At 34.9% G+C, this 19,900-nt stretch overlaps 1 protein-coding gene across 13 annotated transcripts in view; it reads left to right on the top strand.

Annotated features, from left to right (window-relative positions):
* PHC3 (polyhomeotic homolog 3) overlaps window positions 1–19,059 on the top strand; it is a 70,373-nt gene extending 51,314 nt beyond the window's left edge. For 6 of the 13 annotated variants that reach the window (XM_032836146.1, XM_032836145.1, XM_032836144.1 and 3 more), the window contains 5 exons: window positions 990–1,149; window positions 8,526–8,640; window positions 11,488–11,620; window positions 11,712–11,943; window positions 17,381–19,058. In XM_032836146.1, the coding sequence (XP_032692037.1) occupies window positions 990–1,149; window positions 8,526–8,640; window positions 11,488–11,620; window positions 11,712–11,943; window positions 17,381–17,535 (795 nt within the window). In that variant the 3' untranslated portion in view covers window positions 17,536–19,058. Of the gene's footprint in view, window positions 1–989; window positions 1,150–8,525; window positions 8,641–11,487; window positions 11,621–11,711; window positions 11,944–12,118; window positions 12,247–15,694; window positions 15,825–17,380 lie in introns of those variants that run through there. The other 7 variants (XM_032836149.1, XM_032836147.1, XR_004380139.1 and 4 more) reach the window with 6 other exon arrangements.
* Window positions 19,060–19,900: the final 841 nt, after the last annotated feature.

The raw sequence follows: 19,900 nt of genomic DNA, 5'->3' as shown, positions 1-19,900 counted from the left end.
TGTCAGATATTGGAGATTTAACCAGCATTCTTAAAGGAGGTTCTATTTCAAATTTGCTAAAGGTTCACTTGCAAATCAGTAAATATTTTTGGTCTGGATTGTTTTTGCTGAAAACATTTCTAAAATAAGTAGTATTTATGACTTAACCAAGTATATTGAATTATAAGTATTTTGTTACTGATTTTCATGTTAATGTTTGAGGATTTTTCCATTTCTTTTTGTGATTATAATGGATTAGGTTGCTGAACTAGGAGTCAGGAGACCTGAGTTCTAGTCCTGATTCTGCTTTTGTAAAGAAACCACCTAAACACTAACATTAGTTCACTTATCTTTAAAGTACATACAGTAGTGATCTATCTTAAAGAGACAACCCTAGGAGTAAAAAGCTTTGTGCATGAAAAATAAATCTTAAAAGTTCTTGCACGAAGAACATAAGGATACTGGCTAATCAAAATTTATTACAGATTTTTATTATTTATTTATTTATTTAAAAAAATACTTATTTAGTTCAGTGAGAAAGAGAGCATGAGCTAGCATAGGGGTTGGGTGAAACGGGTCAAGGGAGAGGGAGAGAGAGTCGTAGGCAGACTCCATGCTTAGCGTGGAGCCCCAGAGCAGGGCTTGATCTGATCTCATGACCCTGAGATCATGACTTGGGCTGAAACCGAGTCAGATGCCTGACTGTGCCACCCAGGTCCTCCTATTACTGCATTTTAAAGACATTTTAAACTACTTGCCTACACTAGGACACTAGGTTCCATTGACAAGAGACTTTGAAGCAAACGTAGTGCTGATGACTTGAATTACGAACTGTTGATGTCCAGATTGCCTAAAATTTTCTTAAGGAATAAAGCACTTAGTGAATCAGTTCAGCTGATCAGTTGAACAAGTAAATTAGCACAGATACTATCCATTCCAAGAGGTTTTTTAACCAAGTTATTTCTGAAAGTCCTCTTAAAAGATTATTTTTTTCTCTTTTTCTTTTAAAGGTAAGTCGTTCATCTTTGCTAATAGAACAGCCTGTGAAAAAAAGGCCTCTTTTGGATAATCAGGTGATAAATTCTGTATGTGTTCAGCCAGAGCTACAGAATAATACAAAGCATGCAGATAATTCATCTGACACAGAGATGGAAGACATGATTGCTGAAGGTTTGTAGATTTTACTTAAGATACTGTTTAAATTAACTTTGACTTCTACCATTTGAAACAGGATATGGATTTTTATTCTACACATATTTTCATACACTAGGAAGCTATTCACTTTTTATTATTACATAATGCATTATTTAACTGAAGTAAATGAAAAGCTAATCAGACTTTTAATGGCTACATCATTCAAATAGAAAGATTGATGTTTAATTTGCATAATGTCAATTTGACTTTTGAAGGAGTGTGGGAGGGAAAGTTCTACAATGTATGAAAGTAATTTAGAATTTTAGCATCAAAGCAATCAGTTCTCTGTCTTTTTTTCCTAAGCAGAGTTAACTAAGTGTTTTACTGAATTTGCTTAAAAATTTAAAGCTCTTGGGTTGTTTGGTTTTAGACTTTTCTGTATCCTGATGTTTGATGTCAGGTAGGTGTTACAATTGTATTAAGGATCTATTTGTCAATCAAGAGGTGATTAAATTTGTTCAAAGAGGAAAATATCACTAAATCTTAATGTCAGAGATTTCCTATTTTTTTTTTAAAGATTTTATTTATTTATTTGACATAGAGACAGACAGACAGTGAAAGAGGGAATACAAGCAGTGGGGATGGGAAAGGGAGAAGCAGGCTTCCTGCTGAGCTGGGAGCCTTTGGGATCACCACCTGAGCGGAAGGAAGGCAGACGCTTAACTACTGAGCCACTCAGGTGCCTGCAGAGATTCCTTCTTTATAGATGTCAGTATAATAGTGAAATACTCCAGAAAAGTCAGTTGTATACAAAATGACTATAGGAAAACAAACACAAATAAATGCAGAAGTGATACATTTTATTTTTTATTGATTCTGATCATGGCCCTGTAATTGTGATAAAGTTTAGTCAAATAGCATTTAGTGTAACCAGAGGGCTCTACAGTAGTGATTTAATTAATATCTGTCTAAGTAACTATCCTTAATATCTTAGTATATTTCATGTAAAATTAATTTTCACATGTTTATTGAGCATATACTATATATGCCTGGCGAATTAAGCAAAATAGTATGCTTGTAAACAAAATAGTCTTTGCCCATGGTTTTTCTGTTTCTTCAAAGCAAGGCACCTCTGTCATTGTCAGTAAGTTATATACTGTTGAAATGTATTCATCACTGGTTTACCTTTTATTTGAACCGCAAAGAGTATGTTAGTAGTATAAAATTTGTTTTTTACTGCTAACTTATATTGAGATCACTGTGATTTTTTTCACTTTAAAAGAATGTTAACAATGAAAAATTTCAAACATACATAAATTAGAATTCTATAATGACTCCTCGCTCATCCAGACTCAACATTGTTACCCAATTTCAAACATTATTTTTGCAATTCTAGCTTCATCTATCCCTTTTGTTTTCCTCCCTCCATTCCCCCTTCTCTTTCTCTATTGCCTTTCTCTTTATCTTTTCTTCCCTCCTTTCTGTTAAAAAAAAAAAACTCATAGTCCTCATTTCATTTCACTGGTATATAATTCATTGTGCATTTCTAAAAAATGTACATTTTCTTATGTAACTATAATGCTACATCACACAAAGCAATGTTAACAGTAGTTCTTTAGGGTCATCTCGTACCTGGTTCATATTGAGATTTCCTTAATTACATAATTGTATAAATTTTTATAAATATCCTTTTATAGTTATTTTTCAAATCAGTATCTAGACAGTGAATACATTTTGGCTTTTATTATGAACTTAATTTCATTTAATTCCTGAATACTTTGTTTGCATAGTATTTTATCTGAGAAAATGTTTCATTTGAGATGAAGAGTAGTATAGATGAATATGCAGGGTTTTTTTTTTTTTTTCTTTGTTTGGTTGTGGGGAGGGCCAAAGGGAGAAGGAGAGAGAATTTCATGCAGGCTCTATCTCTGGCACGGAGCCTAATTCAAGGCTTGATCTCACAACCCCACGAGCATGACCTGAGCCAAAACCAAGTGTCGGACGCTTAGCTGACTGAGCTACCCAGGTGCCCTGCAGGGATTTTTTTTTTTCCTTGCCTATAACTACAAGAAGTGTATAAATGAAAGTTCTAAGCTAAAAAGCATATATAATATGCCCTATTGTGTGTACACATTGGAGAAAAATGGAGAATTGGTTAGGAAGCTTCACAGCATAGGTCATGATACTCATGGTTTATAATATAATAGACATACAGCCTATGTTAGACTGTGGTTGAACCTGAGAGGAGCTTTTGATCTAGTAGGAACTAGTGAATTTAAGATAACTAAGGAGTAACATGTGGTAAGTTTTAAATGAATTGTATAGATGGTAAGAACTTGGGACCTAAAAACTGATTTTAAAACCAGTTGAGATCAACCATGCTGTGGTTTTAAAACCACGATGAGGTATCACCTCACACCAGTCAGAATGGCTAGTATCAAAAAGACGAGAAATAGCAAGTGTTGGAGAGAATGTGGAGGAAAGGGAGCCCTCATGCACAGTTGATGGCAATATAAATTGGTGTAGCCACTCTGGAGAATAGTATAGTGGTTCCTCAGAAAACTAAAAAAAAATGTACCATATTAATTCCACTTCTGGGTATTTACCCAAAGAAAATGAAAACACGAATTTAAAAAGATATATGTACCCCTATGTTTACTGCAGCATTATTTACAGTAGCCAAGATATGGAAGCAACCTAAGTGTCCATCATCAATAGATGAATGAATAAAGAAGATGTGGTATATATACACAGTGGAGTATTTCTCAGCCATAAAAAAGAATGAAATCTTGCCATCTGTGACAACATGGATGGACCTATAGGGTATTATGCTAAATGAGATAAGCCATACTGAGCAAAACAAATACCCTATGATTTCACTCATATGTGGAATCTAAAAAATAAGACAAGCAAACAAATAACAATAGAAAGAAGCAGACTTATAAATATGGAGAACAAACTGGTGGTTGCCGAAGGAGAGAGGGTGAGAGGATGGGTGAAATTGGTGAAGGAGATTAAAAGGTACAAACTTCCAGTTATAAATAAGTCACAGGGTTGAAAAATGTACAGGATAGAGAATATAGTGACTAATATTGTAATATACTTGTAACAAGTATTTCATAATGAATATAATTGCTGAATGACTACCTTTTGCACCAAAGAGTCATTTTAAATGTTACATGTCAAGTATATTTCAATTTAAAAAAACCTGGTTGATGGAATGTTCTGAATGTGTCTGTTAAATCCATCAGGTCCAGTATGTCATTACTGTCGATTATATCCTTTATGTTTGTTATTAACTGTTTTATGTATTTGGGTGCTCCTTGTTGGGTGCATAAATAATTACAGTTATTATATCTTCTTGTTGAATTGTCCCTTTCATTATAGTGTCCTTTGTCTCTTCTTACAGTCTTTGTTGTAAAGTCTCTTTTATCTGATTGCTGTCCCAGCTTTCTTTTGACATCCATTTGCATCCATTTGCATGATAAATGTTTCTCCATCCCCTCGCTTTCAGTCTACAGCTGTCTTTCTGTCTGACATGAGTCTGTTGTAGGCAGCATATAAATGGGTCTTGTTTTTTATCCACTTTGTCATCCTACGTCTTTTGATTGGAGTGTTTAGTCCAGTTACATTCAAAGTAATTATTAATAGATATGTACTTATTGCCGTTTTGTTACTTGTTTAATGGTTGTTTCTGTAGAACACTTGAAAATAATGCAAACTGGTACAACCACCATGGGAAACTGTATGGAGTTTCCTCAAAAAATTAAAAATAGAACTACTCTATAGTCCAGTAATAGCACTATTAGTTGTTTACCCCCGAAAAACAAAACCACTAATTCAGAAGGATACATGCACCCCTGTGTTTATTGAATTATTATTTACAATAGCCAAACTATGAAAGCAGCCCAAGTGTCCATCAATGGATGAATGGATAAAGAAGATGTAGTATATACATATAATGGAATATTACTCAGCCATAAAAAAGAATGAAATCTTGCCATTATTACAACATGGATAGAGTTAGGGAATATAATGCTGTGTAACATGAGTCAGAGACAGACAGATACCATATGACCTCACTCATGTGGAATTTAAGGACCAAACAAGCAAAGGGAAAAAAGAAAGACCAAGAAACAAACTCTTAACTATAGAGAACAAACTGGCTACCAGAAGGGAGGTAGGTGAAATAATGATGGGGATTAAAGAATATGCTTATTGTAGTGGAAAACAACGACAACAAACCTGGCTTTATTGCCAGTTTGCTGTTTCCTTTAGAGATGGGATTTGACCTGGGTCTTGGATGATAAAACATAGGTAACAAACAGGAAGAACCTTTCAGGTTGGAACGATGAATAAATGTACAAAGGATGTTCACATAACTCTAGGAGGGGACAACGAGGAGTAGACTGTGGGCTTAGAGAAATAGAAGTTAGACTGATAAAATCAGATTCTGGAGTATTTTGGATATTTGACCAAGTTGTTAGGAGTTATCTTGTCAAGAGGATGGTTGCTGAAGATTTTTAGACAGATTAAATGAAAAGAATGTTTTTGGAAGCTGCCGGTAATCTGTAGGATGAACATAGGTTTGGTATGTAATTGATACTTGTAGTTATAGTGGGAAGAGGAAGGAAAGGATGTATGGAAGACAAGGCAAAGGGTAGTTTCACAAGGTAAGTTACCAGAGTAAAGAAAAGGAAGATTTAAAGATGATTAATCTATGCATTGAGTAGTAAATAAGCCATAGAGATCTAATGCATAGTGTAATGAATATAGACAACAGTATTGCTTAGAGACTAAAACTTAAGTATTCCAATCACTAAAAAGAAAGGATAATTATGTAAAGTGATAAAGGGTGATGGAGGTGCTAAATATTGCTACAACAACAAGCATAATATGTAAATGTACCAAATTAACACATTGTACAATTAAATTTGTACAATGTTATAAGGTAAATATAGTAAAAAAAGATTAATCTGTTTCACAGTGGAGCTTTATTTACATAGAGTATGCCAAATTTTTAATACTTCATAATTTCCCAAGGTAATTTTATAAAGTGTTTTTATTACTGTGGGTTTTAGTGTTTAGTTTATGGGAAGTGGTATAGAGTGAAATGGCGAAGTCATTTGTTTACTGTTATTAGTAGTAAATACAGTTTAATTCAATACTTAAAAACTTAGTGTAAGGATTATTCTCTTTTTAAAGGATAGTTTCTATTTCTGTTTGGAGTGGTTCTGTAACTAGTATCTCCAACCAGTAGATTGTGATTTACCAAAATATCTTTTGTCTCCCATGGTAAATCATATTGATAATGATTTCTATCTCATTGCCTCCCTCTTTTGCTTCATACCATTAAGTGACCTCAAGTCTTAAGAAAATTAAAAAGTAACTGCTCCTCCCACACAAAAAATGGGACATCTCTTAGGATATATGTTTGGCCACTCCATTAGAAACCCAGAATAATATTTGATTAAATAAGGTAGAAATTTAATTTTTGCCCAAAGGCAGGCAGGTGTTGAACACCTAAGATGCCAGCAAGTTACAATTCTCTCATCCCTAGAATGTTGCTTTTGTTTCCAAGATAGCTAATTTTCATTTTCACATTCTAATCAGTGAGATGGGAGAAAAGGACACCACCTGGAATTTGCAAGCATTTCCGTTCACATGTCATGGATGGCTACACCTAGGGCAGTAACTAGTTTTTATTTTCAGAGCCCCTATACCTTGCTGAAATTTAGGATTTTGTTACTGTGGGAGAAGAGCGAAGAATGGACATTGGAGAATTACCAGCTGTCTATGCCATAGACTTCCATCTTTATTAGCTAAAGCAACAGTTTTTTTTGTCTCTGTAATTTTTTATTCACAAATGTCAAAAAGTAGCCTTGGTAATACCAAATTTGTTAAAATTCTGACAAACATGAGAACAGGTATTTTTGAATGTTAATGTTCCTCTCTTCATTAGGAGAAATAAAACTGATGTTCATTTTTTGTTATGTTGTCTGTCCTTAGACCATACCTGTTTGGATCTCCCCTCTCTCACCAGCAAAAACACATTCTTCTCCTTTGTAAGGGATTCTAACCTTTCAATATCAAGTATTACATATTGCTACATTAGTGAATACAAGCTTTTTAAATCTTTCAGTATGGTCTGGAAATGGAACAACTTGACTAGATTCTTTGGGGCCAGACTGGTGGCATTGGTGGTGGAGTGAGAGATCCTGTCTCCTGTCAGATCAGGTTACAAGCATGACAAAGTGAAAACAACGCTGGAAGTTATGACATCAGTTCCCGGGAATGTGTTGTTGAGCCGCAGTTGTGTAGAAGCCATTTCTAGGTCATTGGAAGGAGCAATTTTAATTTTACTTGTTTTGAGACTCTTTCTTATTGCTACTCACCAGATGACTTGCTTGTGAAGGTAGTCCTGAAAAAATTTTTTTATAGTGAACTCTTGCTAGTTCATGATTTGATCAGTCATGTTGATATATTTGGATGTCCCTTGGAACTTCAGATATTTCACAGTATGTTTTTTAGTAGTTCTTGTGGTCTTATCTTGACTTAGCACTTTGCTGTTTGCTTCTTCAGTAACACTAGGATAATATGCTTAAATTTTCTGAGTACTTGTCATCCATGTCTACATTTCAGAGTCCCTTTCTTCATCTTTTTTTTTTTTTTTTTTAAGATTTTTATTTATTTGACAGAGACACAGCAAGAGAGGGAACACAAGCAGGGAGCCTGAGAGAGGGAGAAGCAGGCTTCCTGCTGAGCAGGGAACCTGATGCAGGGCTCAATCCCAGGACCCTGGGATCATGACCTGAGCTGAAGGCAGACGCTTAAATACTGAGCCACCCTGGTGCCCTTGTATCTGTATTTTCTACTGTACACTGCAGACCTTTGAAAATGTTCTCTTACATGCTCCTCTAAAATCCAGCATATCAGAAGTTGAGCTTCTTTTTGAAGTCATCCACATTCTGTCCAGTTACAATTAAGTATTCTCTGCTATGTATCTTCATAGCACCATGCACCAAAATTCATATCCTGCACAGTACTTTCTGAGAGCGTTCTTCCTGAAGGTTTTGCCTTATTCATCTTCATTTCTTTTACACTGCACAATAAAGTTATTTGCCCATTTTAAGTATGTTGGATTTTAGCAAGATGAACCTTTAAAAATGCATTGCTTATTTATACAGAGATAACTCCATAAAATGTTTATGGAGGAGTAAGAGGGAATTGGTGGTTGCAGTTGTTTTTGGAGTATTTTCCTTGCCACAGTGGCTATCCATTGAAAAGTTAAAAGACCATTCCTTTAAGTTTCCTGGAAGGACTGAACTAGCTGTATCCAACTGAAGTAGATGCTAAAAGAAAATATGCCACAATTAAATTTTTGGAAGTTTTTTCCTTTGTTTCTTTTTTAGAGACATTAGAAGAAATGGACAGTGAGTTGCTCAAGTGTGAATTTTGTGGGAAGATGGGATATGCTAATGAATTTCTCCGGTCAAAACGATTCTGCACTATGTCCTGTGCCAAAAGGTATTTCTATTCCCTTGACTTTCCTAAAGCGGAAACGAACAACCATTGTAAGAAACCCAAAAAACTTGTAGAGTGTACAAGCAGCCAAAACTAGATACGATAATATAGAGGAAGAATATCAAATAGGCATTATTTGGAGTTACTTTGATATTTAGTTTTTAAATTTTGCTCTGTAAGAGTTATGTATTCATAACACTTACAGTGAGTTTTATAGCATATTCTAACATAGAAGTAGCAATCTCCTGGAAAGAATATGCTTAGGAGAATGTCTCTTGTGAACTAGTCCTTAAGGTATCAAAACAGTATTTGTTTTATCACCTCATTGTTTGATCAGTATGAATATACCAGGATTTAAACTGGTTTTGTTTTGTTTTAAACTATTTTCATTATATTCATATTATGAATATATTCTATTCATTATATGCATGTCTGTTCATATATTACTCCTGTTTATCCTGGGTTTTTAAGTGGGACAGCTGAGGCACAAGTTCCCCACATTGTTAAATCATCAGAGAGCAAAATAGGTCTTTTCTAAATCTATTTTCAATAGTAATTTTAGAGGTAAACCGTATTCATAACTAAAGAAGTGTTCAGTATCTTCCTTGTTTTCATCACATGTTTAGTTTACATTAAAAAAAAACTCTGATTTTGATAATCCTAATACAGGTATTGACCATGGGGGTGAAGTGTATGCACAGGTTATTTTGAAGTTTGTTCTCTGTTCCAGAAAGTGATTATTCTCTTAAAGAATATAAGATCTTAATTGTTTGTATGTAGAATTTTCTTGCATGAACATATTATATTGTATGGTGCCACTACAAGATACTTAGTAAAACTTAAGTTAAAAAAATAATCAGAGTATTTTCCTTCAAAAATGGCTTCATTTGGTTTCTTAGTTAGTTGTCAGTCTTTCATTTACATATTATCTCGTGTTATTGATAGCCCTAACCAAGTTATGTAACTGCTGTTTTAACTTGGGAGTTTTCCAGTTTGCATACACCACAAAAAAGATGAGTGGCTCTCTGATTCTAAGTGATTAAAACTCTGAGGGAAAAGGACGGCCTTTCAGAATATTTTAAATGTTTTGACTGTTAAATATTTTAGAACATTTAACGCTACCATAACTCCTCCCAGAGGTGATTGATTGCTGAGCTGTCAAGTTACTATACCTTTAGGTGAACCTCTTTAGGGGTGAGGGATCCTAATATAAGGGAAATGCAGACGAGAGATTAAGGAGGAATGGGTAAATTAGGTCAGGAAAGAACTGCTATCTACATGTCTGCCTTGGAGATCTAAATATTTAGGGACTAAATACCAAGTGTAGGGTTAGTCTCTATTCTCTGGTCAGTGGGGAAGGACGTTTTGTAGATTGCTGTGACTGGAAATCAGACACCTATAGAGCTGTGCGCACAGACCAGTGTATTGAATGCAGCAGAAGTTTGTTGAGTTGTTTTAGGGTAAAATGAAGTGGCCATTAGGGCACTTAAAAAAAAAGTTTTTAGGGAAAAAAAAATAGCTTATTCATTTTCATAGTACTCCTTACTTCCACCTCCTGATATTGTCGTAAAATATAGATGAGGAAAATTTATTTTGGTATCTGTATATTGGTCCTAGAATAGTTATCAATAGCAAAGTTCATTTGAATTTATTTTTGTCCTTTTCCTGAGAGATCTTCTTAGATTAAGAGTTTTGAATATAAGAAATTACAGTGGCAGTTCTATATGTGTAAAGAAGGAACTATATGTATTTTTCTTTGCCTTTCTTTAGCTTTTCAGAAATTCGTTTCTTAGATTATTTCTTTTCGCTCTTCTTTCTAGGGAAGGGGTTGGCAAACTGTACCCAGGCCAGATCCTTCCTGTAGCCTATTTTTGGATGGTGCCTGAGCTAAGGATGGTTCTTAAATTTTGAGATGGTTGGGAAAAAATGAAAAGAATAATATTTCATAAAACATGAAAATTATGTGAAATTCAAATTTTGGTCTAAGTAAAATTTTATTGCAATACAGCCATGCTCATTCACTATTGTTTATGGCTGCTTTCATGTTAACAGTTGCAGAGTGGAGTAGTTCTGACAGACACTTGTATTGTCCACAAAGCTTAAAATACTTACTGTTTGGCCCTTTGTAGAAAAAGTCTGCCTGCCCTGTTCTAGGCCTTGAAACCCAGTAAACAGCATAGGACTCTTTCAAACTGTCATCATGCCTTATAAAGATCTCTCTTAAAAACTTACTAGTCTGTTTTGATAAAATGAAAATACTCTTTCAGCTAATTTTAAAGAATTAGGTGTATTCGAATTTCGTGAATAGTGAGAACTATGAATTCCTTGTGTAACTCTGAAATCTTAACTTTATAGTATTTTCACTCTTTGATTTCAGTAATATTTGAAAAATCTTTTACTAGCCATTTGAGATTTCCCCTTCTTTACTCTGTTAACTTCTTTATATTAATCTCTCTCCAGAAATGATTACTTGAGAAAACATAAGTGTGAACATCTACATAATTCATATATTTTCTCCTGAACCTTGAATTATTTTGCAAAAAATCGGTTATCCTCTGTATTTTTCATGAGGTTTCCTGGTATCATACTGTTAATAGAAGAAAATATCAGTACCTTGTTATAGGTATCCAGTAATGTATTGAGAGCTATATTATTGAAATATATAGCCATTTTTTGACTGTCAGCATAAGTAAATCTATTGAACACTATGGTTTACTTTCTGAGGTATTACAGTCCTTAATGAAGTATTTGGCACTTACTGATTCACAAGTGCACTTTAAAGTCATAATTAAATACTAAATGGGGTGTTCCATCTATCACTTAATATTTTTTCTTACTTGAATTTCTTAGGTACAATGTTAGCTGTTCTAAAAAATTTGCACTTAGTCGTTGGAATCGTAAGCCTGATAATCAAAGTCTTGGGCATCGTGGCCGTCGTCCAAGTGGCCCTGATGGGGCAGCAAGAGAACATATCCTTAGGCAGGTCTGTAGAAACCTTGCTTCAATGTACTATACCCTTTTCCGAAATGCAAGGAAAGTGCAATGCTGTATTTTACTTGTACTACATTTTCCAGCTTCCAATTACTTATCCATCTGCAGAAGAAGACTTGGCTTCTCATGAAGATTCTGTTCCATCTGCTATGACAACACGCCTGCGCAGGCAGAGTGAGCGGGAAAGAGAACGTGAGCTTCGGGATGTGAGAATGAGGAAAATGCCTGAGAACAGTGACTTGCTACCAGTTGCACAAACAGAGCCATCTATCTGGACAGTTGATGATGTCTGGGCCTTCATCCACTCTTTGCCTGGTATGTAATTCACCACTTGGGCCTTGTATCTTTCTTGTGCATTCCCACACAGGAATGATGTTAGATCCATCCGCACCTATTGCACAAGAGGGCTACAGAAGTACTATGTATATATATTAATTGAATGGCATTTGCTATTGAAATATGATCTGTTTCCTCTTGCTTATTCCCTCAGCACAACTGGGTATTTTCTCATACCCCCCAAGTCGATAAAAACTGACTAGTCCTGCTTCTGCTGTGACACCTCAGCCGGTGAAGATCTTAAAGGTGCTCTCTTCTCTTCAGTCTGATTTCTCTCGAGAGGTCAGTAGAGAGATTGAGTCAGACGCTTCTTCCCTTCTGCTCTTCTATTTTTCTATTCTATTTCTTCTTTATTTCCTAATTTAACCTTTTAAAAATAAAATAAGAGAGACTATATATATATTTTTTTTAATTTTTGAAAGCTAATCAAGACCTTTTAGAATATGATAACATTTTGGTTTCTTTTTTTAAAACTCAAGCTGGTTCTTTTAAAGGGAGCTGCATTCCTTGATTCTTTTCAATAAGTAGACATCAAGAACCCTTCTAAAATTTGATTTTTAAGTAGACAACTAAGATCCAGTTATGATATTCCATTCCAATATTGAGGGTAACTTTCTTATTTATGTTTTACTGCTCTCTCATTTTGGTACTCTTTCCATCAGCTTAATTCTTTATGTTCTTTATCTTTTTTCTTTAATGCAGTAGTCTTTTATATCTCCTTTGTCCAAGGGGCTGGTTACTAAAGATAACTGCACCATTGCTCATGATGAGACCCACACTGATTATGTATGTTAAGACTATATTTTTTTTAAATCAGCAAATCTTACTCATTTTGACCTTATGAATGTGGAAAACAAGATGTTTGCTCCATTTTGATTTTATTGTGAATCACACTATTCTCTTGATACAGTATATCCCTTTGAACTTTACAGACTTACTAAAATTAATCCAGCTATTTTTGCTGATGAATCTTTCAGTGAAGATAACTATTCTCTCAGAAGCAAACTTACAGTTAATGTGATGAGTAAAGAAAGACTATTAACTGCTTTTAAAAAAAACCTATCTGCCATTTTACCTTATATAAACAGAATTCTATGACAAATTATTTTTTCAGTAGCTTGTTTCAGAAATGCTCATTTTTTTTTTTTAACAAGATATGGTCACTTTTAAAGAAAGATTACAGTTGTTTAAAGAGAGGATACATTTTTCATGGAAGATTTTTAAATACGCACCTTTGGAAACTTAGGTGTGAAGTTAAGTGCTAACCATAGGTTTTGAATCTGCTTTAAAACCGATATATTAGAAGATGATGAGTCTTCACTGGTTGTGGTTTTAATATTTAATGACATAAATTTTAGTTTTTAGACCAGTCTAGATATCTTGAGAATTAACACTGGAATCTCTAATGATTCCTTGGGATTGGACTTTGATTCTGTTATCTTCAGAAGTAGTCTCACTCTTCTACCTGGGGTGTGTGAGCTGTTAGCTCAATTTCTCCTTTGGGGATACTGTTTACTTTCCTTTGGGGAGGAGCGTTGGTTCATATCCTGAGGAAAGTGATTGGTCAAATAATTACCAAATAATAGGTATCTGATTCTTCTGTCATTTCATATGCATTTTTTTAGGGCTAATTTTCTAACTTTCCCCAATATCCATTTGCTAGGAGGTTACTCTTGGCTGCTGTATTAGAACAAAGGCTGAACTCCTTTGTCTCATTCTTGCTTCATTTCAGTTAAAAAAAAAACCATGATTGCTTATATTTGAGATGCTTATCATAGTTCATCAAGATACAATTTTGTTGCCAGTTGTTTAGAGAACATGACTTACCGTTAAAGAGAAACTGCTTTATGAAATTTAGAATTGCTTGGTGCTAAGAGTCTCCTTTCCTTTAACTGATTAAATGGGAGTACTTCCAAACTCCTTTGACAGGCTAAAATAACAGGCTTATTTGTGTGATCAGTTATATCTTCTTTCTGAGTGTTTCTCTCTGAATAATCCCTGTGGCCTAAAGTAAATCTTGTATCAGAAAATGCTTTTGTCTTCATTTCTCTATGCTCCTCTGGCCTTTATAAACATCTTTTGAGCCTCTTTCAGGCTCATTTGGGTCTGTGTTGTTTTTCTTCCCCCAAGTAGTCTGCTTTCAACCTTTTCTCATAGAATGAACAAGCTTATATATTTTGTAATCTCATGTATTTTCTTTGTTTCCAGCTGAGACAGGCATCCCTCTTTCATCAGGGCACCTATATTTATTTACAGAGTGTTTTTTTTTGTATAATGTCATCTTATGAACCATCCTTCCAGGACCATATTAGAGCTGTATGCTGTGTTATCCAATCTCAGAGTTGCTACCACAGTGAAAAATTACATTCTTCTGGGGGTGCCTCGGTAGCTCAGTCAGTTGAGTGTCTGACTCTTGGTTTTGGCTCAAGTTGTGATCTCAGGGTCTTGAGATTGAAGCCTGCTTAAGATTCTGTCTTCTCTCTGTCCAACCCCCTACCCCAACGTGTGCATGCTCTCTCTCTAAATTAAAAAATATATATATTTTCTTCTAACTTTTGTGCGTTAAAAGGTTCTCTATGGGAATGATTATTCTCAATTAACTGCAGTTACCTTCTTAACTCGTTACAGTGCAAAGGTCAGTTTATTCTGTACTTACTAATTTGTGAATCTGTAGTAGATCTGGTTTCTCTGTAGGCATATAAAATAGGAATTCACCTAAAAACATATGACTGTTGGTTTTCATAATACTCATATTAGGACTTGTTTCTTATGTAATATTAAGTGGCAAGTGATATATTTTCACCAGCCTTACTGAGATCATTTCTGTGCAGAGTGTTTGGTTTTGGGTTTGGCTGGAAAAATGACTGGACATTGCGAAATTCATTTGGGGCTCATCCAGTTGCTGAGGTCTGTGCCCATCTGGATAGCTGCTTCTGGTGACATAAAACCAGCAATGCTGACTGGTTGCTGCAGTTGGGATATGTTTTGTACGAGTCCCTGGGGCACCGTCATTTTAGAGAAATAGATTCTAATGTCAGAAACTCATTGAATTTCTAGCTTAGTATACCTTGAGCATCTAAATATTTTTTGAAAATTCATTTTTCTTTAATGAGTTTCAGAAAAATAATTGCTTTTGCCCCCCTCCCCTTTTTAAAGATTTTATTTATTTATTTGACAGACAGAGATCACAAGTAGGCAGAGAGGCAGGCAGTGGGGGGTGGGGAGCAGGTTCCCCGCGGAGCAGAGAACCCGATGTGGGGCTCAATCCCAGGACCCTGGGATCACGACTCAAGCCAAAGGCAGAGGCTTTAACCCACTGAGCCACCCAGGTGCTCCTCCGCTTTTCTTTTTAAAGTAATTTTATTTTTTCATTTCTATACTAATGTATAGTATAACTAATCTTTGTTGTGGTTGGCTTATGGAAGTTGTGATCTAAAATTCTGAATATAATGCGTTCCTCCACGATCATGCTGTTTCCCGAAACATTTTTTGTTCTTTATCATTTTACTAATACATTTACTTATCACAAGAAGACATTTGAAGAGGGATCTCCCAGTACAGAGGAACAACAGATGCGATATATTTCCTTAGGGAAAACTCCTTGTTTCTATTCCCAAATGTAGCTCTTAACAGTCCTCATTACTTCTCATTGCTCCTGTTTTCTGAATCTAAGTAAGTCCCGCCCTGTCTTTCTCTCTCTTCTTTTCTTTCCTGTGTTCTTGTAAATAAGACTGAAGAGAGAAGAACATTAGTTCTTTCATAAAAAGAAGGATGAAGTCACAACTAGATGCAAGATTAGTCAGTTTTGTCTGCCCAGTTTTGAGAGCTACCTCTGGGAAAAGAAAGGGAGCTTTTCTATGGTGAGTAATCCCATTTTAACTGTATAATTTCTTTTATATGGTAAATGGGCAAAAACCATAACATTCTGCTTAGGGTACTTTTGAAGTGTCAGTTTTTAAGTCTGGAAATTAAAATAGAGAAGTTGAAAAGCTGGTTACTATATGAAACAGTAAAGAAACAACTAACAGAGAAGATAGGAAAAGAAATAACCAAGAGAAAAGAGGGCCATATAGCTGAATACAGAAGAAAGTGTATCACTCTTGCAAATAGCTCCTCTTTAGCAGATCCTGTTTTTGTTTATTGTTTGTTTATTCATTTATCCAGTCCTTGACTTATGCAGAAATGGATGTATCTAGCACCTAACAATGCTTTGTGCTTGGTACCCGGGTTATAGGGATGACATTATTATCTTATGTAAGCAAGTGGATGACACATTTGCAGTAGAAAGGATAATCATTCCAGCAAAGTTGTGCTCTCCAGTGGTGTAATGTAACCATTTCCATTACTTGTTATCTTTTTATTTTCTATAGAATGCTGATTTGAATAAAATAGACTTGAAGCTGTTAGTTTTTACTCTTAAATTCATTTTTATAATTTCACTGTCTCTCATAAGGAAGCTTCCCCATTATTGCATTCTCTCCTTTCTTGGTTCCTTAACTCATTACCTTCCCTGGTTGTTTCTTTATCGTTAGTGGGGAAGTTTATTGAATAACCTGGCTGTGGAAAATTTGGTAGACAGTAAAAACATTTGAAGTTGAAGTAAATGTTAGTATTGTTACCTGCTAAATCACCTGGTTTACACTGAGAGATAAGATATTATTTGGCAAGAGATGAGGGGGCAAGTTCATAATTTCAGTGGGAATTTGTTTTTTTATCAAAAGCGGAGACAAATCCAGTGATTTGAAGTTGGTATTACAAGTCAAGAAGTGTAATACATTTCAGCAGCATTGCAGTAGATTGATACTATGATCTTGTTGGTTTGGTTCTTTCATGAGTGAAAAATAAAAATGTTCTACTATATGTACTTGGCAATTCAAAGTTGTAAATTAGAATAAGGTAAAATGATAATGAAAGTGGTACTCTGGTACTTGAAAAAATATTTCTAAATGGTTACTCAAATGACAGAACATTGTATTTTATTTCTCTACACCTGTATGTGAAGGGCATATTATACAAAGAAAAGTTCATGAGGTATAGTAACTAGGTAATCCAAACTTGTTATATGTGTGGCATGCTTTGAGGTGATACCATTGTCTTTTTTGTCAAGGTATGTTATATCTGAACTGATAAATCTACATTTCTCCTGACTCTAATTATTTCTATAATAATAATAATTTTAGAACAAGAATTCCAAGTAAATTGCTTTACTTGAATTTTGAATTAATTTTTATTTTCAGAAAGCCAAGAGATACTCTGTTCTTCAGGAGTGAACCCAAGACTACCATAAATAAATTTCATTTATTTCTCAGCCTGTATTTCAGATACTCAGACCCACTGAGAACATAACTGTGACTGATAGAAGTAACATCTAATTGTTATATATTAAGGCTAACTTCCTTCCTCTAATCAATTCCAGGCTGCCAGGATATTGCAGATGAGTTCAGAGCACAGGAGATTGATGGACAGGCCCTTCTTTTGCTAAAAGAAGACCATCTTATGAGTGCAATGAATATCAAATTAGGCCCAGCTCTAAAGATCTGTGCACGCATCAATTCTCTGAAGGAATCTTAACAGGATCATGAGGCTGTGAGAAAACAGCGGTTTTTACTCTTCTTAAACAGACTTGTAAGGTAAAGGCGCAAGTTGGCCTAGAATATTATCATATATTGTGGTGGATAGCCAAGCACATTGGAATCTCCACATCAAAAGCTGACATTTCTTCTACAGATATAATTCATCATACATTTTCATAAGTAGCCTACATTGGTAAAATTGATTTTACAGGTTACATGCAACAATGAAAGACTGATATAGAGGGCCATGATATTTTTCAAAGAAACATGTTATACTAGATAATTTTTTAAAGGTGATGTTTATCGTTAATATAAAGAATCCTTTTAAAAATAATTTAATGATTTACATTTCTCCTGTTTTGATTCGGTTTTCTTATACATTTTTCTACCCTGTAAGTTTTCTATAGGTTGTCATGAGAGATATAATTTAGGAGTAATTTAGGACTAGTATAGGAGTCCAGTGACTGGAATTGTATGCAATGAGCTATCAGTGTGCATTTAAAAAAATATGTCTGTTAGACAATTGCTTTGTCTATAAAAAAGGATTGCATTCTAGCATGAATAATACTGATCTGGAAGTCAGAAGAGTTGGTTTCTATTCCAAACTTGACTAAGAATTTGGTGTGGCTGAGAAAGTTGGTTTTCCTCTTTGTTTTTGGACATTTAGAGCAGTGGCTCTCAGCAGAAGTCAGTTTTGCTCCCCATGGGACATTTAACAATGTCTAGGGACATTTTGGTTGTCATAGCTTGGAGGGGCTGGGTAGGGTTGTTACTGGCATCTAGGCCGTGGAGGACAGGGACGTTACTAAATATCCCACAGTGCACAGGACAGTCCTCCAAAACAAAGATTTACTGGGTCCAAAATATCAAGTAGTGTCAAAGTTCGGAAACCTGATGGAGGAGTGGTAAATGTTGCTCTTTTTTACCCAAAGGAATATTTTGAAAAGATGGGGCACAATAAGGAATACATGATCAGTGGAAGTATTTCAGATAGCAGATGTTCAAGTATTTTTCCTAATTTTATCCATCCTAGAAAAAAGGGGAAAGTCTACTAAATCGACCTGTAAAATAAGGACTAGCATACAAATAATTTGACTCTCAGAAAGTAGATTTCACATTAATTATCTTTCATACCTGCTCCTCTGCACTGATGAGGGCATACAGTGATTATACCTTATGAACCAGTGCATAGCCTTTACAAGTAGTCCAAGCTTACTTGGCCCCACAGAAGTTTGTAGTGGGTACATGGTTGGTCTTTGGATTTTTTCTAACCTTGAACATGCTGGGTCTAGCTAGAATACACATTCCTTTTTCCTTGACTAAACCCTTGCATGCTTCCTACAAAGTACCCACCAAGTAATATCTCTTGGATTATCAGACCTAATTTTGTATGTATATGTTTTAGGGAAAAAAATTTTAAAGTAAAATTTTTCACTAAATAGTTAAATAGTCAGAATTATGACAATAAAACAATTGTTGTGGGAGCTGTGAGAGCCTTAATAGTCCTGGACATTAAAAAAAATTTTTTTTTAATCTTTGCCACACGATGGAAATATTTTAAAATAGAAGGAACATACACAGATAATTGGTAGAAGTTCAGTTTAAGTGGGGAAGAGTCCATGGGTTTCAGTCATTGTCACTGCTCTTTTCAAAAAGATTGTGTTGAGCTAGTAGAGGACTAAAGATGTCATTAAAGACATCACAGATATTTATCTTTTGGCTTTGTGTACATTAGAGAATGTTGATTATTTTTATACAAAAATACAGCGGGTAATTTTTTTAATCTTTAGATGCCTCTTGTTTGAATGTATGCTTTGTGGGATTCTTTTGTGTAGTAATGTTTTAAAAAAAAGATGTTTACTGATAGTTACATGTAGGATTAGAAGGTGTAATATAGTGTAAGGCTCATGTTCCAGACCTACAATAGCTTGTAGTCTACGTCACATATTTCTTTATATCACATTTTTAATTGGATTAAAGTTTCAAGGAAAGGTAGGTACTCTATATAGTGAGTTTTCATTTGTTAGCAGTTAATCGTTATGACAGAGTTGTCATATGCTTGACTTTCCCCCATCATCTTCCAGTTTCAGAACACAAGTATAGGCAGAGCATCAGTAGGAGATGGTCCACTGTAGGGGGGCGTGGAGGGCACAAAGGAAAATCTCCCCCTGGAAGTAAAACTTTTTCATAGATAATCCACAAGCAATTGATTATTTGGGGATAGACTCCCCTAGCAATAATGATTATCTCCCATTACTCTATTATCTATAGCCTTTAAGGTATTTACTTTGAACTATGTATAGGTTCTCCTTTTATTTACTCCCTTTTCTTGTATCAGTCATTAGATACTAACTGAAAGCCCC

The sequence above is a fragment of the Lontra canadensis genome, unplaced genomic scaffold (assembly GCF_010015895.1).
Source record: "Lontra canadensis isolate GAN:19392208 unplaced genomic scaffold, GSC_riverotter_1.0 scaffold90, whole genome shotgun sequence".
Classification (NCBI taxonomy): Eukaryota; Metazoa; Chordata; class Mammalia; order Carnivora; family Mustelidae; genus Lontra; species Lontra canadensis.
Note: the sequence above shows the minus strand (reverse complement) of the source record. Positions and strands in the feature narration are given on the sequence as shown.